The 25,630-nt window shown below is 38.3% G+C and overlaps 1 protein-coding gene across 1 annotated transcript in view; it reads left to right on the forward strand.

Moving 5' to 3' along the window:
- Nucleotides 1–2,420: 2,420 nt before the first annotated feature.
- Nucleotides 2,421–25,630, forward strand: part of HAAO (3-hydroxyanthranilate 3,4-dioxygenase) — a 33,584-nt gene continuing 10,374 nt past the window's right edge. The window contains exons 1-6 of the mRNA XM_009582091.1: nucleotides 2,421–2,517; nucleotides 6,838–6,916; nucleotides 16,051–16,134; nucleotides 17,763–17,869; nucleotides 20,743–20,832; nucleotides 21,547–21,590. Coding sequence (XP_009580386.1) covers nucleotides 2,438–2,517; nucleotides 6,838–6,916; nucleotides 16,051–16,134; nucleotides 17,763–17,869; nucleotides 20,743–20,832; nucleotides 21,547–21,590 — 484 coding nt within the window. The 5' untranslated portion in view covers nucleotides 2,421–2,437. The remainder of the gene's footprint in view (nucleotides 2,518–6,837; nucleotides 6,917–16,050; nucleotides 16,135–17,762; nucleotides 17,870–20,742; nucleotides 20,833–21,546; nucleotides 21,591–25,630) is intronic.

Below are 25,630 nucleotides of genomic sequence, written 5' to 3' on the forward strand. Positions count from 1 at the left end.
CGGGTCACGAGGCATACATATTTGCTTGAGTCTCACAGAGGCTGCAACGCTGGCTCTTTTCTTTGCCTCTCCAATACACTTCGCAGAAATAGGGTTTCATGGCCCACTTCTTTCAGGCCATGCAGACCATTTCTTAGCCTGCCTCAAAAAAAAAAAAACAACAAACAGTGTTCCCTTATACCTGTTATACGCGTGGAGAGGCCATCAGCTGCATTTTTCAAAACGCCTTGATGTCAGAAGGTTGCAGAAAATGCTACCCTGTGATAGTAACCTCAGCTTCATACTAATGGTGAATTTTATAAGTGAACTTCATTTGTTTCCTCCCTGAGTAGGTCTAGCTATTGGGTTTTCGTACCTCACTCTAGCCACAAAATGGATTTATCAGCCTGCGACAGAGATAGTTTTCTCTGCAGCCAATAGTACCTTGTATTCTGCCTAGTGGAAAAAAGTAGAGACTAGGGGTTGGAGTAGGGGTTGCGGACAATAGCCCTGCAGTTAAAACTGGCACATCAATATTGTGGTGAACAAGGCTTGGCTCTATCAGTTCCAGGATCTGGGTTTTTTCCTGCTGTGGCTTTGTACAATCTCTTGGTTTTCACGCCCGACGAATGGAGTCCTGCTCTACAATACATGTTAGTAATGATGACGTAGAGCTTTACAAAACCATGGTCATTAAAATAGAGTGTCTTCAGTTCTCCTGGTCCCACCAGGCTGGGTCACAATCCCCTAAGTGAAAGTGCATTTTAAGTAGAAGATCTCTTTCCTTTGCAGCTAAATAGTGTGCCAGCAGCCTACAGTACAAAAAGCACTGAAATGTTCCTGTCTGTAGGTCCGAAACCTGATGACTTTGCTATGCACTGGTGTCTCACCACAGCCATTCTGATGGTAGAAATTTTGTGTGCTAAATAATTATAAAAAACCCCCTCACATTATTTGAGTGAAATAATAATTACTTTGGGCTTGTTTCAGAGGAAATTATTGCCAGTCCCATTGTGATTGTATTAATTATAGCGAAACTGTAATCTGCATGTGGATTTTTTTATCCTAAAACAAACTGATTTTTTTTTTGATCAATTATGTGATTAGTTTAAACTAAACTGCAAAGAAGTGATAGAGATGAAGGTAAAACAGAGTCATCCTCACACATACTGGAATAAGAGCATGATATTAGTTCAAACTCAACGCTCCATGGCTTTTTTCCATTGCAAAATTATAATGGTATAAGCTAAAGAACTCCCAAATTTGTACTATTCCAGCATACTGACTCTTCAGTCCAGCAGCTACACTGCTTATATGTGCAAGCCATGAGGATGTAACACTCACTTTTAAATAAATCATATTATAACCTTATACCCATACACATTCACTAAGCACAGCGTAGATATAATCAGAAGACTAAGCTATGTCAAGGGCAACTGAAAAATGCTAAAATTTCGTAATGTCTTAGGGTTTTTTGTTTACCACCCATTTAATGTATTTCAAGTCTGAAAATAAATGTTTATACATTTTCTTATTAAAAAATGGAGGTGGCAGGGAACAGAGTGAGCAATCCTGTAGGAACTACGTAGATGTTGAACAGAAACTAGTGAGGAAATAAAGACTAATACAGATCTGGAATGCCTGGTAGTTCTCAGTTTCTTGTTTTCCTGGTAATTTGGTGACAATATGCTGCACTTTCCCAAAGGGCATCACAGAACAACGTTCAGCTCTCCAACAAGCCCTGCTATAACATTGGCAAAGAGTGGATCAAATTAAAACGAGCATTTATGGACAATGGCTTTTGGTCTTACAAGTGCAAGAGACATATTTGGTTTTGTTACCTAGCAGAAGATGATCCCAATATTTTCAAACGCATGCCCACAAACATTCAGCGTAACAAGGTTGAGGGGGGGTGGGAAAAGGAAATGGAGCTCTATTATCAAGTCTGAAACACCTATATATAGTTATGCATGTATAAAAAAACTTTTTATATATATTATATGTGACTAAAATTTGAGCAACTGCTCTCAACTTGCATTTAGCTTTGAAACCTGTTTCTATATTGGACTTGAAGGGTGTGCATGCCCAAGTCTTGCCCGTTTTCCCAACTCTCAGTTTGCCTATGTAACAAGGCAATTTCTGTCGAGAGGCAACGTACACACTCCAGTTGATGCAGTAAAGAGAATTAAGAAACCTCCCGTGGGCAGAATGAGTCTCCGATGAAAAGATACATTTTAAAGACACTAGTCAATTATTAGCTAAGCTGCTAGAGCATTAGTACTCTTTATGAAGTAACCTTTGGCTGATGGACCCGTCCCCTTTGACACTCAAGCCTGAAGACACCTCTTCTAGCAACCAATCCCTGAGCTCTGGGGATGGAGCCACATGCAGTTTGCTCATGGAAAGAGCCCTCTGCAAACTCTAATATCTCTGTCAAAAGTTTCATAGCTGGTGGACCATGGAGCTTCTTGTAAATGTAAGAAAATGGATAGAAGAAAACAAAGCTGCCTTTTTGCCACCTGTGTGCAATAAGCTTATGTAAGTAAATGAAGATTTTTTTTTTTTTTAAACTCAGTTCTTAGAGATATATATATATTCTTAGCTGTAAGAGGAAGCTGCTAAAACGCATACATGGTGAAGATTAGTAAGGAACTGTAGTTCCTCTCAGACGGCAGTCAGAGTGCTGTTTCAAATAACAGAAAGTGACTGAAATCTGTTTCGCAGTAACTCTGCAGAAGCTGTAAAGATCAACTTGAATACAAGATATTTGCCTCAACTCAAAGTCTCTTGTAGGCGGTTAGACTGAGTTAAGGGAATTTGTGTCAGGCCCTGTGACAATAAACTCATAAAAATCAGAGGAGATGGCATCACACCCACAAATTATAAGATTTAGCTAACAGATTAGTGCCACCAAATTACAACCTGAAACAGCTACAGCTGCTGAGAGTCATTCCGACATTGCAGAAGAGCCAAAGCTGCAGGAGCAATCAAAACCAGCAGGACATATCACTAAAAGATAAGGAAAAAGGAAGGGCAGGGGCACTGGAGGAGCAGGTTTCCAGGGCATTTCCACAGCTGTCAAGGCAGGGTAGGACCCTCTGTTCAGTGGGAGGTTGAAGAGGCAGCGTTTCAGAGCACTGACTGGCACCTTAGAGCTACAACAATATTCTGAATGAGACAGCTAATATAAGAAAAAAGTGGGGGCATTATGCAGTTGTATAGATGCATATTCTCAGTGTCAAAACTCATGAGCAAATTCCAGCATAAATGCTCCAACGTGTGGCACCTTCTAGTTACAACGTTAGCAAGGATTTCTTTGGTCAGTGAAGTAGAGGACGATATATTTTATCCAAAACTGTATATACAGAAGGCTTTCATAAGAAAGGATTCTCTGTAAAGAGTGATATAAACCCAGGTTTTATAAAGAAAATAAAAAGCATTTCTCTTGCTTTAATTTTTTTTTTTTAATCTTGTTTTGCAACTTTAATCATTAAAAAAGCACCAAAGAATGTGCCTCTTGCCCTACCCTGAAATGCTACCTCTAATCAAAAGCTGAATGGAGAGTACTGTAGCAGTGGTATTAATTTCCATTCATAGATTGAAGGGCTACTTTTCAAAGTAATGATTGCAAGACAAAAATAAGATAAAGGACACATCCTTACTGAGAGGACTGTGTTGAAACTACAGTTGTATGTTTAACTGAGAAATTATGAAACTTGAATCACTACAGTAGTTTGATAGTGGGAGAGAATGAGGAAGGTGTCTTCTCCTTACGAGTGTTTTCATTTTTTTCATTTTCAAAATGGATTTAGGAAGCATTTGGTAAAGCATAGCCATTTCTGAAGCTTACCAATGATGGTGGCAAAATTTTCGTATTTTACAGTATGTGGAATATTCGTGGCTTGCTTTCTTCATCAGTAAGAGGAACCTTTTTGTCACTACTGCACTGTTCTGCACCCCCTACCAGCACTTCTGTGTAATCCTGAAGTAACTCTGGAATGTGACACCTATCAGAGGTCAGACAGTCACGTAGATCCCTAAATACTAGGTGTTGACAAGTCTTCCCCATAAACATTGCAAGAAACCACAGTGAAACAAGGAACATCTTTGTGATAAAAATTGCATAGATTAAAAAAAAAAAATCCATTTTCCAACGTAGCTTCAGCCTGTGAAGAAGGAGAAGAAAGCCATCTAGTATATGGATTCTGAGTCTCTCACCACCTGCTCCTGGTGCTATCTAAATGTTTTGAGGATTTTCCAAAAAGGTTTTAGACGATTTTCCAAGAAGTGACTAATAGATTTCCAATATTTTTCCAAAGGTTTTGATCTTTTGTGCTGAGTAGAGACGTATAAGGCAATTTTCTCACTGCCTTCTACATCACTGGAAGGCAACCACGTCAAAACATTTACGTAACTTATGATCCTTCGTTTCAAGGTGGTGTTGGGTTGACGGTTGGACTTGATGATCTTAGAGGTCTTTTCCAACCTTAATAATTCTATGATTCTATAAGATAGAATTAATGGTTAAAATCTAGGTTTTACAGCAAATCAGTAGGACTTTTGGTGTCTAAATTTATTATGGCTTTCAAGCTTTTATTCAGTTGTATTCCATACACTTGAGCGGATCAAAAGTCTTAAGTACCTATTTGGGATTTCAAAACAAAACCTCAATTCCTGAATCACCACCTGTTTAGAGTTTTACCAGAGTCAAGAAAAAGATACAATGTAAAAGCTGCAATTTAATTAGATGTATTTTAATGGCACTATCTTGCAATTTTAAATGCTTTTTAACCTCAACACTGAGCAATTAGTGCAAAATCAGAACCCTTGACGTAGCTGATTTTTATGGGTAGCTATGGCACTTTTAAAGCTCTTCTTTGAGTTCAGAATATGATACTTAACCATAAGGAGACCTAACTGTTGTCATGGACTATCTGATTCTTCATGGTCTTGAGACTTTTTAAAAGGTTGCCTGCTGGTACTATTTTCTTTATATGATTAAGAAGAGAAATATAAGAGTATGTAAAACTTAATAGGCCATTGATTAGCACCTCATTCTAAAAATAGTGCAATCAAGTAATTTTCACACCCCCTGAAACCTTTATACTCTCCGCATTTTGGCAGTCTTAACTGAAACGGCTTTCCTTCCTTATGATTTTTCTTCTTAACTTAATGCAACTATATTAATCAGACAATTTATTTAGCAGTGTGGACAAACAAACCTATTGGAGTTCCTGTTCGTATTTGATAGCTGGAATTTTTTGATAGCGTCATTATATAATTGTTAATGATAGGAATGATTATCCCATGGTTGCCTGTTTATTATGTAAAACCCAGCTAAATCCATAGGGTAACAGAATTAATGGTAGATTTGCCAAACAAAAAGTTAAGCAACAATGATTTTTAGAGCAATATTTTCACTTTTAGTTATTGAACTAATATGGAAACTGTATGGGTATCTGTAAAAAAATGACTCATCTTAAAAGTAGGCTACAAGATACCCATAGATTGTCTTTCTCTTATTTTATTCCCCAGGGTTGATTTTAATTTATTTCATTAATTATTAGTTGTGTTCTAACTCTTTTGGTCTTCCTGCCCTTCTTTAGTAGAAGGGTTCACTAATGCAGAAGTATTACAGTGTGTTCTTGAAAACAAAAATTAAATCTGCATGGTACAAACAGCTCTGATTTCGGTTCCTTATTTTAGGATATGGGCACGAAGCCAAGTGCTGTAATGTATACAGCTTCCTATGGTGTGAAAATAGTCAATTTAAGAAATGTAATCTAATTTAATTCTTTAGACTTTTATTTGACCAAGGAATTTGTCGCTGTTACTTGTTATTTCCGCTTTATTAATCCCTACTGTGTTGTTCATTATCATTTAAATACTTTTCAAAGTAAACATGGTAATAGTGGCAGATCAAATGTTTATGTTCAGCAGTTCAGAATAGCTTCTCTCAATTAAGGCTTACAAGGCGCTGACACAGAGGCACATTGTTCTTCCCCGTGTTGCAGGGGAGTGTGGCTGTGCTGGTTCTGCATCACTAGGATCTCCTCTTAGCCCAAGTATTGCCCAGAATCTCCTCACTGAAAAGTAGAGGTCAACACCCCCCAGTTCACATGTCAAAAAGAGCTTAAGGACAAATTTTGAATCACAGCTAACAGGCCTGATTTACAGGGGTTTTTTTAGCGAGTGAAAACCTGCTACCTTATCTTTTTATTAGTGTAAGTGGACTGATAGATAATTGGGATGATATCTATTCTTTGTGCCAGCTGAGAGAAGTGCTCATTGGGGCTCTTAAAAGGGGCAGAGTTAAGATAAAGGGCCTGAATCTCCTTTTCTGAATCAACCACAAGGAAACCATTACAACGTTGTTCCGCCTTAGCAAAACCAATATAAATAGAAGAGAAATTAGCTGATAATTCCTACCATCAGTAACTCTAGTAAATTCTACTAATGAGAAAAAAAAGTATGCTTTTACCTTTATTAACCTTAAAAAGTGTTTTACCTTTACAGAATCCTGATCTAATCAGCTCACGATGAAAAGACATTTTCCTGTCGTTTCTGTCTCTTATGTAGCAATCTTTACAGTTCAAAGCTCCTTCCACAGTTTGTAACTGTCATTGTCCCCTTTTCATAGCTGGAGGCACTGAAACACTAGGAGGAAGGTAGCTGGTCACCCAGCAGGACAGTGGCAGAGCGGAGAGATGCATCCAAGGTCTTTTGAGTTCTCATTCTGGACGTTGCTTGTCACTCAGTATTGTTTCGTTGACTCACTGTCCTCGAATTAAAAAAACGTACATGAAATAAAGAACGCTGTGAGTGGAGGTAGCTTTAAAATGTCACTTTCTTTTCCAGGCATTGCCATCAATTGAATGTGATGTTTGTTGGAGGGCCAAATGAAAGAAAGGATTATCATATCGAAGAAGGAGAAGAGGTAACCTATAGGTTGTTTATATTTTGCTGTTTTAATTGATCTATAATGATTAAAACGCAGCTACTTGTGAAGCTACAGCTGCAGATTAGCAATGCCAGGCTCAGTGATGTTGTATTTATTAGATCTGTTCAAAGACTTAAACAGAATCATTCACCAGAACCATACACCATCTGTGCATTTCCTCTGAAACAAGCACATGAGATCAGATCTATTTTGCTATAATTAATTTCCAACAGGAAACTAGAGAAAGTGTTCTGACACATCAAAATGTCTCATTTCAACAGTTTGGAACAAAACTTTGGAAAGGTAACGATTTTTTTAAAGTGATATTATATTTCAGAAGATCGATCTATATTTCAAAAGTAACTTTGAAATTCAAAAATCAAAATTAAATGTTTTGATTGGCTTGAAATTATATTTTTCTGGACTTTATGAAAAATATCAGCATTTTCAGCTTTCATTCAGGTTCAGAAGGTTAAAGAATAGAGTCTCTAAACATTTTTCAAATCAGTCCCCTTCACTGCACATCTTGTGTATCAAAAGAAAGCTGTCCCACTGCCTCGAGTTGTGAGTAGCCATTGTGCCCAATGCAGAATACAGGAAGAAAGAGTAGAAACTTATCAAAATTGTAACAATTTACATCTACTTCGTTTACTGCCTTTTTCATGGAATTGTCTGCTTGGCCTGAGGACTCCTCTGAGTCAGAGGTATCAGCAACCAGCTCTGAAGGAACCCTAAGGGAAAGGGGACACTAGAGGCCTGGCAGTAAGGATTTCAGGATGGGAAACTGTTTGCCTTGCTTCCCAGCAGAGTAATTTAATTTCACATAATTCCAATAAAATTTGGCCACCTAATTTTAAGTACCTTTGGAAACCCAAGCCTAAGCATCTACATAGTTCAAGGCAGAAGTCAGTCAAGTTCAATAAATCCTTTTAAAAAGAAACAAAAATTTGTGTTTACTTGTCATTGAATCATTTCTCACAAAACCAACCCAACCGTTTCACAACAGCCTTCATTAATTTTCTGTTATAATTGTGCCGTGCAGGTGTTTATGGTTACTATAGCTGTAACTTACCTTATCACTGTCAGACTCCTGCCTGCTTTGCGTGGCCGCCGCGCTCTCACAGCCCACCCGCGGCTGTGGGCACAGGCACCTCCGGTCACGTACCAGGTTACCCAGCACGCTCAACTATGTCCCTTCTCTTCGGCCGCGCAGGGGGAGCTCTGGCAGCAGCCGGGACCATGCCGGCAGGTTGCGTGGGCTGGGAAGGAGGCGAGCCAGGTCTCAGGGCGGTGCGTGTGAAGCGATTGTTACTAACCAGAAGAATTTAGCATCCATCACATATTTACAAGGAAATTCCAGAGATACTTAGCTGGGGAAAACAAAATGTGGTTTCGTCAGCGTGATTATGAGCCTGGGAAAGGAGCAATCACATCTGTACTATGACTGCTCAGAAGGCACTGGGAAGGATATCTAATCTGTACACTGCTGTTATGGCATATCGTTCAGTGTTATATGTTAGATTAAAAAAGAGTGAGTGAATTTTGTTATCAAGGTCAACGACATCAAGGTTTGGCAAAGCATAAAATGAAGGTACGTGAAGGTACATATGGAAGTTAATGATTCCAAATAATTTTTTCTGTAACTTAACCTTTTTGTTTTTATACAATTAATTTATTTTCTTGCTCTGAAGAATACATTAGAGCCCTACACTAAGAGAGGAACACACAAAAACAAGCTGAAGTTTAACTGGTACAATAGCCTGCACTACCATATTAAATTTTTTTTTTTTTTTTCTTTTCTTTACGATCTTGTCTCTCCCTGCATATCCCAGTTCATACTGGATTATCCTTGGTCCCTGACCCATTCCTGTGCTGTTTCATTTTTTAAAAATTTATCTCCTCCTCCCCTTCCCTTACAATAAAAGTTAGATTAATATAATTTACCTCTTTTTTTTTTTTTTTTATTTTGCAGTGTGTTCCTATGTTTGAAAAGAATTTGGCCTACCTTTAATAAGCCTAAACCCATTATATGACTTTCCAACGGTATAAAAAGTTAGCCATAGCTATAAAGGCATAATTTCTATCAGTACGCAACAGTATAGTAAATTATTGCTAATTCAACTGGATACGAGATTTTTTAGGTATCAGTACATCCTTATTTATATAGCAAATTTCCCACAATTACTCAGCAACCAAAAATGGAAACAAAAAATTCCTATCAGATAGGAAAATTGGCAATACACACATCAGAAGCATTATCAGTTACATCTCAGTTTAACGTATGGGCCAATCTTGTCTCCTTTTATGGAGGTACAATATAGCCGTACGTTGCGGTTTACCATAGCTTTTTATCAGACACATTTGCACACTCTTGTGATCTAATTAAGCCTTCAGATCCATGTTTTTCGTTAGAGAAGAACTGTGAGGCAGAGAGTATCTTAGTAAAAGGGCATATTCCTAAATTAGACTTGGGATTAAAAAAACATTCAAAACCGTGTTCAGCTCATTATTTTGGCAGGTAAAAGGTCATTTATAGTTCTGAGTGACAATTTGAAAGACAAACTATATAGGCATACTGTTAACAGGCCAAACCATGAATGCGAAAACCCACAAATTCCTTTACACAAATTCAGCTGATGCTACGCTACTAGTATTATTCTAACAGCAAAGAAGCGTTGGTTTAGAAAAGAAAGTTAAATTTAGGATGCTTATATTCACTCATTATTTTATGCCTGTTATCACACAGCTTATAGCGTGTCCTGTGGCAGAACTCGGCCTGCAGTTCACAGCAGCAGGGGGTTCACGTGCAGAGATGAGGGCTGAGGAGCAGCCTCCTGCTGCCGAGCTGTTCTCCGCTGGCGCCGCTCACGGGCAGGTGTTTCGGGAAGATCAGTTGCGACTGGCTAATTGTGAGAAAAACTGGAGGCTTGATTTGGACTCTCTTCAAAGCCTTTTAGGATTGTCTCCTGAACATTTGTTTAGGCTAAAACACCAGCTAGTCTCGCACATTTTTTTTTCCTCCTCTCAGCAAGCAGGAGTTTTCTAAATATGTACCTCGACATTTTCTTCCTTCTTAGTTTTCTCTGTTCTACTTCACTGCCTTCTTAATTTTCTGCGCACTGCTTACTTGCCGTCCTTCTGCACAGAAGTACTGCCTCATACCTGAGACGTTGTTTTCCATTGGACAGATTTTATGAGATGCCAAATCAAAGTGCACCTTACAAGAGATAAACCATTCACATTCTTCGGCTTGACTTTACCACTATGTCATATTCATTTTTTTTCTTATTTGTAAATGTTATGTTCCCCCTTGCTCCCTTCTCCATCAGAACAGAGATAGAGTCAACAAACATCTACTCGGATGTTCTCTGCCTCTAAATCAGACTCATTCTCAAAATGAAAGTGAATTGCTTTGGGAAATGCATCTTCTGTTGAAACATGGCAAAAAACCTGCTGTGAGAATGCAGCTATATAGACATTTCTTAATATGCATGAAAAAGAAAGTTTCTATATAGTGAAAGCTATATAGAAAACTATATAGCTAGTTTTGTGAGTTTTCATAGGAATCATTATTCCAATGTACCTCACTTGTCAAGAGAGCTTTGGATTACATGGACTAGGGACTACAATTCTTGTGTAGTCAACTTGATGAGACCACTGAAAGCTTCTATGGTGGTCCTGACGTGATGCTCAACCCCTCATGGGTACGGGGTGGCAGGTGCATTCCAGGTACCAGGGAACAGTCCTGGACGTCCCTTTGTCTCTTGAATTTTTCATCACACAGTAGCATTTGTGAGTTTCGGCATTGCAAAGCCTCAGATGGGGCGGGGGGAAAACCCTCTAGTCGTATTTTATAAATTCACCATATAATATACCATATTTCTTGAAATAAGGTAAGTGACAACTGAAGGGGACTGTATGTTTTGGAGGAAGTTAATGACAGATAAAAACCGTGATCATAACAAAGCTTAGTTAGAGTAAAACTAATTTCAGATTTTATTTACTGCATCGCGTGGGCTGCTTTGGGGGAAAGTGAGATAAGCTAACAGCTAAATCTAGAATCACAAAAGTAGTTAGGCTCCTGCCTCGTTAGCCACTTCAGTCCACCACTTAAACACAATGAATCTCAACTATCTGACTTTAATTTCTTAACAATTTATATTCTGATGGTGAGTCTACATAAAACAGTGCAGTTCCATGCAGAGAAATTCAAATCAGCCTTTCATCTACCACCTGCAACACATTTGCATCGGCACAATATTCTGCTTGGTTTTAAAAGCCCTGCTTCTCATTCTGCTGTGTGTATTTTACCCTAAGTTTCTGCACTCAACATCTCGGTTGTTTCCTATGGATACAGCCACCTAAGTACTCATGCAGCCCCACAGATCAGAGCACTTACGCTGCAGTCCTAAAGAGGACTCTCAGAACAGAAATTCCCTCTCCTTTGATCATCTTGGCCAATCTCTTCAGCTTCTTCGAGCGTATTTACACGGTCTGATTGAGATGTAGTAACGTCTTGCTCTGAAAGGATACAGATTTGACGTCACATCTGCCATATCTCATCTGAGTTTTCTAACCCGAGTTTCCATTTCTCTCTTTCTCCCCCTCACACACCACAAGTAAGACTTGGCTCCAGTTTCTGACAAATTACCTGCTTAGATGAAGCCTGACGCCTTCTTCTAGCGTGTGCTGCTCTCTAGGCAGCATGCTTTTGAGAAACTCTTCCCTAGCAGCTCAGTTCTCCCTTTGCATTGTATGGGGATACTGCATGCCTAAGAAGGAGGGGAAAGAGGGGCTAGGTGAGCATTCCAGTAGGTGGTATTGCGGTCCTTATCTCCCAAATAAAACTGAGAACATAAGTTGCAGCAAAGCAAGAGAAACCTTTTTGCTTCTCTACATTTAAAAACCACCCACATGTACCTGGTGAAAACTCTTCATTTTAATAAGAAACAAAGCTCCTGTTACAAAGTAATAAGAGTGACGATCCTTTTGCATCAGAAGGAGATTCTGTCTTCAGAAATAAGTTTGCTGCATAAAATCATTGGGATGAGTCGTGGCTAGTATTCAGGTTTCACGGATGACATGAGCAGAGGCGGGGGGCGGGGGGGTGAACCAACAAACCCCACAGCATGGTTTTCTCTACCTTCCTCGTGTGTTTGCCTCCCAGACTTCTGATGGCTGAAAAACCTTGTGATGAGAGAGGGAGAAAATTGTTTTTGTGTGCTCAGATCAATCACCACTGAAGTCTGGAGAACACCCAGGCTCTACTCCCACATCAGAATTTGATTTGCTCTGCAGATTAATTTAGTACTTAGCAATCTGACAAGCAATACAAGCCAGGATATGCCAAGTCAGAGCCTAATCCCAGAAGCGGCTGAGCAATCCCAAACTCCACTTTCAGAAGCAGTCAGTACTCAAAGTACACTGCAAATTGCAGGTATCTTTAGAAGTCTGTGAGTAAGCTCTCCGCTACAAAAGCCCTCACAGACCTCTGGGCTCCTAAATCTAGGCAGAGTTTGATATCAAAGGTGGATCTATATTAAATTACATACATTGCTGTACATAAAGTAAAATAGACTTGTTTTTTAATTGGCCTATGCAAACCAATTAGAAATACTGTGTTTTTCCCCTACTACATGCTTCCTCCTTTACTCTGCTAGATACACATACCTGGATGAAGGAGCAATACAATTCTCACCACGTTAATATGGTGGGGGTGATAGCGTTCTTTTTAAGGTAGTATCTACCCTTTCTACTACTCTGTTGAAATTAATTCCTACCAAGACAAGTAGCTTCAGTGATGCTTCCACTGAAGGGAACAGTGAACTCCCACCTCTCTGCATCTCCACCTGTTTTCTCCAGAAATGCCTGCATAATTTATTTTATGAGTCTGCATAATTGAGGGAAATACCCCTTTACAGACTTGACAATGATTCAGCACTGGTCATGCTGCCTTTCACTGCAGCTTAACACAATACTATCAGTTTTGAAGCATGATCAAGAAGGGTGAAGCAGATTAAGGGAGGAGGATGTAATTCTCCTACAATAAAGAGAATTTAAGGAAAATAAAATGAGTCAGAAAATAAATTCTCAATCTTAAGGGGCTTTCAGTTTAGTTTTCATAGGTGTAATGGCAGTTTTAATGATCATATTGAGCAATGTTATGAAAAAATATTATGCGTAAGGTAAAGAATGACTTCTAGATGGCTCAACTTCTAGAGGTAAGGTGGAAATTAGTAAGAGGAGGTGTTTTTAGTCTAATTGTAACGAGAAGATGCCACATAGTAAGCAGGAAAGCTAAAAAAAGTCAAAAGTCTGGAAAAATGAAAGGAAGAAAAGATGGAGGCATAAAAATACTAAAAAACCAACCAACCAACCAAACAAAAATAAACCAAACCCAAACCCAAAATCAAATAAGCACTTTTAGTAATACAAGGGATAAAAAGAATGGTGAGCAACCTTTGCTTCTTCCTTAAGCCACATTCTTCACCCAGAAAGACAAATCCATGTTCGATTTTGACCCATTATGCAGTAGCAATGTACAAATCTAGGCTTTTTTACAAGGAGAGATATATATATATTTTACATGTAACAAGAGACCTTGTCATTAATAAGATGCTAATAGAGTGAAAATGTTACACATTTCCTTAGTTTTCAGTACTACTGTGGAGAATGGATACCAGATTATCCCAGTAAAAACAGACCAACCAGGAAAGCTTGTATTTTCAGGTAGCATTGAACTCTACTGACTTTCTATCTATATATGCATGCATATTTGTGTATATATATATGTATACCTATGCATGTATGTGCACCTACCCACACACCAGCACTTCCTTACTCAGGCCTTGATTTTTCCAGGAGATACTTAGGAAGAGCTTAGATTTGCCCAGACTGCAAAGCTCAGTCAGCATTTAGAAAAAACAACATTCCAGCAAAAGGACAGTACAATACTGTATTGCCAAACTGTCCTGTGAAATGGGCATGGACTGTAACCCACTGAGAACACAGTTGACAGTTTTCTTGATAAAAGTTCAGGGTATATTATAAGCACAGCAGCAGAATCAATAATTATTGCCACTTGTATTAATCACAATTACATCAAGTGATTTATGGATGACTGAAACACTCAGACATTTTTCAAAAAAGAGTTTGGAAGAAAAGACCATAATTTACAGTGAAAGGTACTATTTAAATTCAGTCAGAGAAACACTTTTGTTGACAGTGTGTAACCCACCTCATTCCTCCTTTCCCGTTGCAAAACAATTCTTTTAATTCACAGTTCAGTGTTCAGAATCTTTCCTTATGACTCTGGTGCTGGGCTATTGAACTGGGTGGCCCCTTTCCCCTCCCCAGTCTCTCATTACCAGAAAGTTGCTGAGCCACGTGATTCACGGTCACACGCAGGATAAGCCTCTGCCTCTGTTGTCCTTTCCCTCTTCTACATGTCCTGTACATGCGTTCACAATGGCTCCCTCAGTAGTTTTAGGGAAGATAACGCTCCAAAGCTCAACGTTTCAAAAAAGATCTTTCCATTTCAGCTTTACCAGTGCCATATCACACGATGGCCTGTGTGAGGATCCATCAGGATCTTAAGATCTCAGATGAGTCTTTTTTGAAATGGAGAGATCATTTCCCCGCTCAAATCACTTTGTGTTGTACAGTGAGCAGTCAGCCTTGCCCGATGTGCTCTGTAACGAGGGCTGCTCTAGCATTTTATACGGTCATTCAGTAACACCAGAGAAAATGACGGAAAAGAACATGGGGAAATGGAGTGCAAGGAGGATAAGTAGCCTGGCACTGTGGCCATCTAGACAAGAGTTATAATTTTTCCATGGTGATGTCCCTGGCACAAGGTGAACTTTTCGCTCATGTAAGAGCCCTCAGCATGAGCTCTTTTCCAGTACATCTTCAGTTCTCTCTACCGTTTCGTTTCCTTGGCAGCATATTTATTCTTTCTTATGTTCATAAAGGTGTTTCTTGAATTCTCAGGGGCATGTGTTAATATTTCAAAACTGTTTTGGAAATAATCCTGATTCAAAAAATTGATTAAGCTTTTCTAATGTTGGAAAAGGCTTAGTTCAGGGTTTTTATATAGTTCGGTGGTTTCTTCTTTCCCCTATTTATTTTCCGTTTTGCTAAAATTGTAGTGAATTACTGTAAATAAACTTACCTTCATTATCGTTCTAACTTTTAATCAGGTTTCAGACAATTTCAGCTGCACTAGCAATTATATGAATTAATCTGTTTGGTTTCTAGATATGGCAAACAGAACATGGAAAGCATATAGAAGCTTGGCAGAGAGTGGCAGAAAATTAAAGTTGACTTTTTGAAGTATTATTGCTCTGTATTACATAAAATGAGGAAAAGTGTGTCTGTTATTCCAGGTCAAAGAGAGACCTGCTTACAGATCATAGCACAGTTCTGCCATGAAACATGAGGCTAGGTCTGAGCACCTCAGAGCCCCCACAAAGCTACTCTGAAAACAGAGCTGTGGAAAGGTCACTGAAGACAGAATTATGGGTTCTGTCCTTACACAGGCTTTGAATGTAATCCTTTTACATACACTGTAGGAAAAGGAACGGCTGTTGCTGGTCTTCGAGGGTATCCACAGAAGTAAAGCAGAATGGCTTCCAAATGGGCAATTATTGCCATATGAGAAATCTCCATTAAAAATGAAAAAACACACCCTAAAACCCTGTGCATGCATATTTGGAGCTTATTTGGAAAAGTGACATTTAATCTGACTGAATGTAATAGTGAAGACCCTGCTACATCTGAAATGAAGCTTTATATAGAGTGTAATTAACGGATGTCTGAACCATAATGTCCCAGCCCCACAAAGAGTCATTCCCAGGAATAAAGACAGTGCAATGGAATTCCACTGCATTCACAGAATAGCTCTATAAGCAGTTACACACCTCTGAGATAGATTGATTGTCAAACGTGCATAAGATAACATTTTCAAAAGCAACAAAGATTGGAAGTCTGTTATTTATTGTTAGAAAAAAATCTGTAAATATTTGCAATTACAGATTGAATGTATGTGCACACATGTCCTTTATATACAGAATGTAAAGTAAAGAATGTTTTGGAGTAGTTGCCTTAATGTTATCTTCCTATCCCTTCAGCTTTTTTACCAGGTTAAAGGAGATATGTGTTTGAAGATAATTGAAAATGGGAAACAAAAAGACATTGTCATCCGAGAAGGGGAGGTAAAACAGGGTTGTTTTTCTGTTATTGTTGTACGTAAGTATGGTAAATGAATATTTTATGAAGTATTTAAAAATCAATTTATTCCCTGCTGTGCAAGAGGTGACATCGGGATTAAAAAAAAGAAAAAAAATCTTGAATACAGTATAGCAAATTCCAAGTAATTAACAGCAAACTACAATACACTGTGTTCAACATTTCATGATTCCAATAACAGGTAAAAACATCTCTGGGCATTTGGGATACCCATTCAGATAGTCAGGAATAAACTGAGAGGAGTTCTTACTCCCCTGCATGGCATGGAATCTGCCACGTGAATTCAAGTGGATCAGTCTTTCATTTACACGTTGTCAGGTACATACTGCCCACCCACCCAAACACGCCATTAAGCAAACTGCCTAGAACTTAGAAAGTGAAGAGATTCAGCTATTTTCAGCCTTCTTTAGTCCTCACAGCTAGCCTTCGCAACCATCACAATACAAGAACAGTTTTAAAAGAGCAATTTATGAATAAAATGTATCCAGCTGCACTCACTTGTTTTTCCTTACAGTAGTGGACTTGCTAAAGCATAGATTGCAGTGCTCTTAATGAGAGCGTGACTAGATATTTTACTTGGTGTTACTACAAGTTATTAGATGTGCTACAACTGCCACTCATTATTGTCACAGTCTTTGAAAGGATTATTAGATCTAGCGGGGCCAGCCTTTATAAAAGGGAAGACATATATTAGACCCCATAGCTTGATGTCATTAAAAGTGTTACGACATTTTCAATGAAGAAACAGATCTACGTTTTCAAACCTATAGATGGTGAGATTCTGGTAATACAACTCACTGGAGAATTACATCCAGCTGAGATCTTGGCATGTTCCAGAAGCATTAATGAAAAGGAGTGCACAATATCCTTAGTGGGAAGACTGACGCTAGTCCTGGTGAGGCACTATCATTAGCTCTGCTTTGTCGACAGAGAAATTGTAATGACTTGCCCAGACTCGGCTAAGAAATCTGTAGCGCTGAAGAACAGTACAGGCTTACCACCTTCCTATATAGTCAGATAGCTGCTAGAAAAAGGTTTATTCTCAGCAATAGTCTTCTCCCAACCAAATGTTGCCTATTCACTTTGTCACTTGCATGAGTAAATAGCCCCTCATATTTGTTAATTGTTTCTGGAGAGAATAACACTCCTCATCATGCAATCACACGTGCTCACTGTGTTGGAGGGATACATGTGGTTGATTAGTTTAGATGTCTTCTTGAGCCAACTTCCATTTTTATTTCCATTTCTCAGTAATTGCAGTAAATTTATAAATTCCAGATGAGTAACTGGTTAGATTTTCATTTCAATTGTGTCTAGCAATAGGATCAGCCCAGGAGGGGAGCACCTGACTGCCATAAAGGCAGTGCTGATTGCAGAGTCAATGATCATAATTCACTGAGAAAGCAAGAAACAGTATCTGCTGGGCTGTTGGTACCAAAGTGGGTGCAGCTGCAAAGGAGCAACACAGGATCAACAAAGAGTAGGGGAAAAGTGGGGCAAGGAGCAGAGGATTTTGCAGGTTGGGGGGCAGGGGAAGGATAACACAAAGAACAAAGACTTCCTGACACTGATGCTTTCCCATTTCTTTGAACAGATGTTCCTGCTGCCTGCTAGGATACCTCATTCTCCTCAGAGATACGCAAACACTGTGGGTCTTGTGATTGAGAGGGAAAGATTAAAGACAGAAATTGATGGGCTCAGGTGAAGTACAAACTGTTGACTAATCTGTTAGTAATATAAACTAATTTCTCACGTCAATACAATACTGTATTTTACTTTCCTGATAATTTATCAGATTCACCATGGCAATTTTGTACTAATTTTATCCAAACATCTATTTATCTATACACACGTAAACAAAGATCTCATTTAGCATTTGATTTAGTTAAACAAGGAACATGTTGAAATGTCTTAAATGCATGTTGTGGTTATAGCTATCTACTTCTGTATTGCCTGCTACTATCGCCTTAAGTTTTAAAATCTCAGAGCTCTGTAACAACACAAATCAAAAAAGATATTTTTTTTATCAATTTTGGCAAACACAACATTAATTCCTTTGTAAGCACTGAAAGCAAAAAGATGAAGAGCTTTCTTGGCAAGTGTGTGGGAAGTTGGAAACAAAAGTCAGTTTTCTTAACACTAACCCCTCTACATTGTACACACCTCTGCCTAGCTTTTATTTTCGTATGAGAACATCTTCAAAGAAATGAGAGGTTTACTTTATTCTAGTGGGAGCAGTCCTGTGGTCATACAGAATTCATAAGTCTAAGAAGGCAAGTGACAGCAGTAACATTAGCCAAGTTAGAAAAGCTGTTTTGATATTAATCGGATATGACTGCCCAAAGAGAGTTTACAGCTATTCCTGTAATTTATAAAGATTTTAAACTGTGGTAATATCTGTAATGTACTGTTTCTGTCCTTTTGCCTACAGTTTTGATTGTTGCATGGGCAGTGTCACGCAGGAAGATTGCGAATACGCGGAGCTAGAAAGATGCTTTTTCATTCAAATGAAAAAAGCTAAAGAAAGAAATAAAAAACTAAGAAAGGGACCATTCAAAAAACCATCTGGATTGGATTCCAAGCTAAAGACAAATCCAGTTCATTTAAAACATTGTTCATCTATGCACTTGTCCCTTTTTTTCCTTTCATTGCAGGTCTGTGGATTGTGAGCACTTACATTATTAAAAAGATATTTTGAGCTAGAAACAATTGGGCAGTGATTCAGATAACAATGTTTATTTGTAACAAAGGAACATAAGTAGCTTTAGGTAACTTTAAGTAAAATAACCTACCTTGTACATAAAGTTTGTGAATGGTATGAGTTAGAGGCATGCTAACGCCTTTTTAGGGATCCCAGGTAGATCTAGAGATTTGCATTCCAATATAGTCATGCTCTTGTGGAGAAATTAAACTAAAAGCTACCATATGGTTTGCAGGTGGAAAAAATAATTGGATTAACGAAGCACACTCTTAATTGAAAATGTATAATCAGATGCCTGAAAATAAATCACTTAGAGGCTTTTAGTGCCCTTGTTTTCGCACTGACATGATGAACAAAGACACCTGAAGTTTTGGAAGTGAAAAATCATGTCATACTTTTGAAGCTACATTGTCTCTCTGTGTGCTCCTAGGAGAGATGGGCATTTGCAACCAGAACCTCTAATCTTTTCAAACTTTTTTCACTCCCAGCCACCTGCAGCAAAGACTGTACAAGAGGAAGTAATAATAAACTTTGAAGTATGCTGACTCAAGGTCTAATATTATGTTACTGTTCCATTTTTTAACATGCCTACAAGCCTCAGTCATAAATCAGAGCCCCCAGCATGCCAATTATTGTACAAGTGAAGAATAAGTAGCCTGCCCCAGTGCTTCAGCCTAAGTCATGATTACATGCTTTGTACTATCAGAAAAATGCACTAGCTAATCTTAATTCTATGTCAAACAAGTATAGAAACAACTAAGTTTGATGCTAGTTGTGTGGTTGGATTCTTTAACACCTAGTAAGGTGCAAAGTCCTTTCCAGGTGCAAAGCCTTTTCCCAGCCGAGACATTTGTAACATCTCTCTTCTCTGTAGATTCTCTGTGTTCAAAATTTGTGCTCGTAGCACAGCTTTTTCCATATTGGAGGCATTAATAACATTACTGTCTTCGAGTACTCTGTTTTTGCAAAACTTGAGGAGCCGGCGAGCTCTTACAAAGTTTCTGGACAATACGTATATAGAGACATAAGACAGACATGAATACACAAATACGCACAGTATAATTATGTAAGCCTTGTTTCCCTCTTCAAACACACATTCCAGTGACTTTAGCCCAAAGGACACACAGGACCTATTTACAATCAGTCGCAATATGAGTGACTGTACTGGAGCATCATTCCCTTGCCAGTCCATGCAGTCCTTTTTAAATCTGTAGGTAAATTCTGTATTTGCCATTCCACAGATTACAGCAACCTTGACCTGTTGATCTCAGCACAATTTATTTATTTGTTAAGACATAAAATGATGCAAGTGAAGCACTAAGGGCCTCTTCAGAGGCGTGAGCTAAAAAACACTTCCCAAATTTAGGTAGCTGACAACCATCTATTTTTTGCAAACAAGTCCATAAGCCACCTTGTTTTCTTATCAGTCCGTGCATGGGCAATAAGCAAGCTGACTCTCTTAAATATGAGCATTTATCTCATAGCTGCATGGAAGCAGTTACTGGAAATGGTATCTGGAGCCAGTTATTTTTGCAGTAACTACATCCAAAGTGAGAGTTATTGGTCCCAAGGGACTGTGGCTCCAATTTCCAGGATTAAATCTGGAAAGTTTGCTAAAGGAATTTGGTGACTTATCTGTGGTTGATCAGCAGAACTACAAGGCCTTCCACAGAAGTTTGAGCACCCCACCCACCAAGTCAGCTAACCAGGGAAACAGAAAGTTTCCCTAAATAACCATTCTTCAGAATAAAGTACACCAGGCTCAGGAATAACATGTTCTTACACAACATCAAGTAGCTATTTTCTTGAAAAGACTGAAACTGCCTGATCAGTCAGTTAATAAAAGGATTGACTAATGTTTTTACTTTGTCAGATACTACGTTGGAGAATCAACTAATGTCCTCTTTGAAAAATGGTTTCACTGTGAAGACCTCGGCACTCAACTTATACCAATAATTCAAGAGTAAGCTTTTTTCAGTGTAAATTTTAGAAGAACGGTTAAAATGATCTAATAGGTCTTCATCAGTCTGTGACTTACATAGTTAATTTTCTATTTATGCTGCATTCTACATAGACTTGTTAAAAGTTAATTGCTGCTCTACAAATTTTTAATCATGTCTTGTATACCCCAAACTCATTAAATCAGATGTAAAAAAATGTGAAAGTCAAAGTATTCTTCACACCTATCTGGAACATACTTTTTGAACAAGTAAAAGCACACTGCTGCTAAGTGCAAAAAGAATTGAATGAAAAATTAACACTGAACTGATGCTAGGTTAACTAGGTAAAACATTAAATTGCCCTAGGGCTTCTTTCACTCTTGCTTTAATCTAAGTACTTTTATTCGATATTATTCATGACTAATCAGGACTGGCAAATTTGGTAGAGAACTGCTTTCTAGGAAATGTGTGAATGTCATCAATTAATCAATTTGTTAAATGGTTGCTAAAGGTTGAACAAGGAAATTTTTTAGTGACATGAGTTTTGGAGGACTTTCAGACAAACCCTCTGTCAATAAAATAGGTATGGCCCTGTTGAATACATGTGATAGTAACTGAGGATCTGGCACATCCATTTTCAGCACAAAACTTAATGGCCAGTATTACTGCCTAGTCTTTGTTAACCTACAGAACATGAACGTGACTTTTTACTGGTGTTTAAATGTTTATTATTCCAGGTTTTTCAGTTCAAGACAATATCAAACTGGAAAACCAAATCCAGGTAAAGCAAATTAATTTCAGAATTAGAACAATTATTGTATCTGATTGAACAGCAATTATTCTCTCCACATAAAATGACTAAGTTTCTGTTTTTCTTTCTAATTATGTGAATTAAAGTTACTTTGGGAAGTAATTCCTTTCATTACCCCAACCACAGATAAAATCCATATACATGATTACCAACAGCATCTTGGTTGTTCATGTGATGCCATCATAATGACCCATCAGGTAACTGTACAGTGTGAAAGCTCGGTATCTATATCCTTGCATGCCATTCAAGTCTTATACTAACAAAATTTCATTTCTGACTGTGCAGAATGAGATTTTTGTGAGTAGAATCTACACACTCTATACCTACTTGTACTCCTTTACCTATAACTATACACTGTGATCTACTCTTGGGAAATAAGGACACTTAGAGAAAGACACACTTCTAGTTCATGCAGGGGCTGACCCATTTAACATTTTATTTCCATGATGTCTTGCCCTATTTTTTATTTTGCCTCTGTTTGTGGATAGTGATTACAACTTCCACACTGGAGCAGATACGCCAGTCGTAACTCCACTCTTGAGTCTGTTGGACAAAGACATAGGACATAGAGAGAGTGACTGTTAAAGAAAACTAATTTATTAGTATCTTTAGGTATCAGATCTCTCAAACATTATGTTTGCTTTCTGTATGGCAACGGAAATCTCCATAGCAAGGATACTTGCAACAGCACCTTCAGTGGGAAACTTGTTTTGCTGAAATCTTACAATCCTGTTGGCCCACAGCTCTACATGAACAACATCCAGCATGTGCATGATCCATTGCTATTGATTAACGTAAACTATGTGCAAAATACCACACACCTGTCTTAACTATGTACAAAAGACTACACTATGTGACCATTTCTGCACCTGCAGGTACAGTTTCTATGGACTATTTGCGAGTGTTTTAGTCAGGTGCAACTTGGTCAATCCTGCTGCAGGAACTATCTGTAGAGTCTCCGTGACATTGCCAGGTTCTTAATTGACACATGGAAAAGTACAAGTCAGCATAAGCACAGCAGGAGCTGCCTGTGGGATCTCCAGGACAGCCCGAGATTCCCACCTGGCGAGTTCCTGCACCAGTTAGCCAAATGCTGTTGTGAAGGCCACCAGTTCAATCCATCCCATTGCTCCACTAGGTTTGTTGTTTCAAATCAGTCTATTGTCTCATCTGTGTGGATGACTGACTGGGGGACGTCCTGCACCAGCCAGGAAAACGTATGGCTCAGGTGCACTGCATGTGCGCACATGCACAGCCGTAATACCCAGCTATGCTTCTCTTACATGACAAACTTGAATGTCATCCTTCAGTCACACCCATAACTTAAATTCCATAGCTCTTGCCACAAGTTAAAGATACGTTTTAGTTCCCCTCTCTAAGAATTTTTTGGAACCAGTTGTCCTTAATCTCCATATTCATTCCCAAATGTCTTAAGAAAGATGATTTTTATGAATTACTCTAATAGAGACAAAAGTTCTAGTGAAACGTTTTTTCCACATCTGTCCCATTTCTCAGCTTGATAGTCACCATAAAATGTCACTGCCTGCCATCTCAATCAATAATGGAACAAAGTTCTTACTCAAATCCTAAAATCAGGGAAAGATGTTTTTTGCATGAACATCACTTTTCTTGAAAATAGTTGACTAAATCATTGTCACCAAAATGAAAAGTTCACAGAAGAGTCCTGTGTGTGGGATAGCAACCTTACAAGCCTTTGCAATTAGGAAATGGTAAGACAGTCAGAAACCCTGCCTGAAAGACTTTGCAGCTGAATGAGCTTTTGGCATTGGCTCTTTGACTGACTAGAAAATGTACTTCTCAGAAGAAGGCTCTGTTTCTTACAAACAAAATGTTGTCATCTCCAAGATCTTACTTTTCTTTATATGCACCATCAAAATGTGTATATTTTAATTTGAGCTTATTTTAATTTGAGCATGTCACCTGTGTGACACGTTTGGATGTTGGTGGCTTGTTTTTTTGTTGTTTGGGGTTTTTTTTGCGGGGGTGGGGGGGTAAGGTAGGGCGAGTACTGTCTATCACTGTGTGTTCATACAGTGTCTAGCAGAGGAAATATAATTTCAGATGAAGCCTCTAGATGCTGCTGTAATAAAAAAAATATCATCTCACACATGCTATCCGTGTTCAATACAGTGATTTCTGTTCAATACAGTGATTTCCAATAAGCATCCCTCACCAGTCTGAGCTAAGAGCTTACACGTCAGTAAGAAATTAATTATATCAGTGTGGAAAAAAAGAACATTAAAGATTTATACTGTTAATATTTTTGCAGACGATTAGAGCTAAAGAACAAACCTGACAATCAATCAGAAGCTATGATACGTCTTGACACTTTTTTTTTTTAAACACCGAAATCTGAGAAATTGTTATTGATAAATACAGTACAGAAGCTCTTTCCTTGTAATTTATTCAAAAGCTGTAAAAAGGCCAAAAGGCATGAGAGACTTCCATTAAAGCTGAAAAAAGTTTTTTTCAAGAAAAAAAATAATAAAGCAAGCAAATGTAGTTATTTTGCTCAGAGCTCAATACACCTTTTTCCCCTGAATGGATTCTCCTCTTGGGTTAACTGCTAAGTCAACACTACAAATATTTGAAATGCTCTTGGCTTAACTCTTGCTATAAGCAAAAAGCAGTCAACAAAGTTACATGGCAGGCTTTCAGCCTGGTGAACAGCTCCATTTTTCCAATTTTTAGTTCTCATGGACAATAAGAAGCTCAAAGTCTCAGTGATGTCTTGCACATGAGGAAAATACCCCAGATTTTCACTTACAGGAGTTTTAGCTAGCAGCTCCTGTAACTGTCAGTGAGACTTGTGTTTTAAAAAAAAAAAAAAAAAAAAACAGACGAAGTTTGACTGAGATATGAACAAGCTGGTAATACGCTCCTTCTGAAGGCATACCCAAACTGATAGAGAAATAATGCTTTGCATTTATTCCCTCAGCAGCTCTCTTATTTTTCTTAAAAAGTAGAATTCAACAGCCAGCATGACACTTGTAACATATAACAAGCTACCACCAGTTTCTCATGATGTTTCACTCAAGGCATATTTTAACAAGATTTGAGCTGGCCTATGCAGAGGGCTGGGCTTCAGCCTCTTCTTTCAGTTTCTCTTCTGAAAATCCAGAATCCCCTCAGTTTAAAAGCGCCAGCTGAAGTGCTCTCAGGTTCATCTCTACATAAGCATGAACTAGTGCCTTCCCTTTTTAGAGAGAAAAGGAATAAAACTGAAGAAAAACATCTTGAAATAAACCCTTGATTGCAGCTCACTCATAGAGGAAAGCTATAAATTGAATCAATCAAGCTCCAATTGCTTTAAAAAAAAAAAAACACCACACCAAAAAAATACCCAAGTCCAGACTTTTTCATGATTTATTTGTGGTTTCTGGCTCAGCCAACATTAGGGCAAGTCCCTCTGAAAGCAGGGTACTCAGAATATATGAAGAGACAGTAGTAGCTATTAAAAAGATACCTTTTTAGAAGAGGGACTCTTCCAAGTACCATCAGGTGAAATACAATCAGAAACATATATTGCATGCAATCCTTACTTGAGACATCTTCCCTAGAACGGTTTTGTACTGAATTACTAGCCTCTTTTGTTACCACATGTAGAAATAAAACCTGAGAAAACTCTCCCCTCCTTTTATCAACAAGGGTGAATATATTTAGGATGTAGTCTAAACATGGAACATTCAAGATAGGTTGGTTTGGTTTACTTTACACAATTTTTGACATGAGGAATCACAGTTACCAAAACAACACTTGCTACTTTCAGTTGAATCAGTTGGAAGCAAGATTTCTATTTCATCCCAATTTTACAGTCAAGAGGACAAGAGGCAGTTCAAACAGACAAACCTCAGTTCTAATAAGCAGTGATGGCTGAATATTGTTCACAAAAGTATCCAGAAGTTCAAAATTTTATCCTGCCATGTCACTGAAATAATCCAGGCTTCTTTTATGTGAAATTTGATGGGAAAAAGCGCAAGAAAAGACTT

The sequence above is a fragment of the Fulmarus glacialis genome, unplaced genomic scaffold, assembly GCF_000690835.1.
Source record: "Fulmarus glacialis isolate BGI_N327 unplaced genomic scaffold, ASM69083v1 scaffold27167, whole genome shotgun sequence".
Classification (NCBI taxonomy): Eukaryota; Metazoa; Chordata; class Aves; order Procellariiformes; family Procellariidae; genus Fulmarus; species Fulmarus glacialis.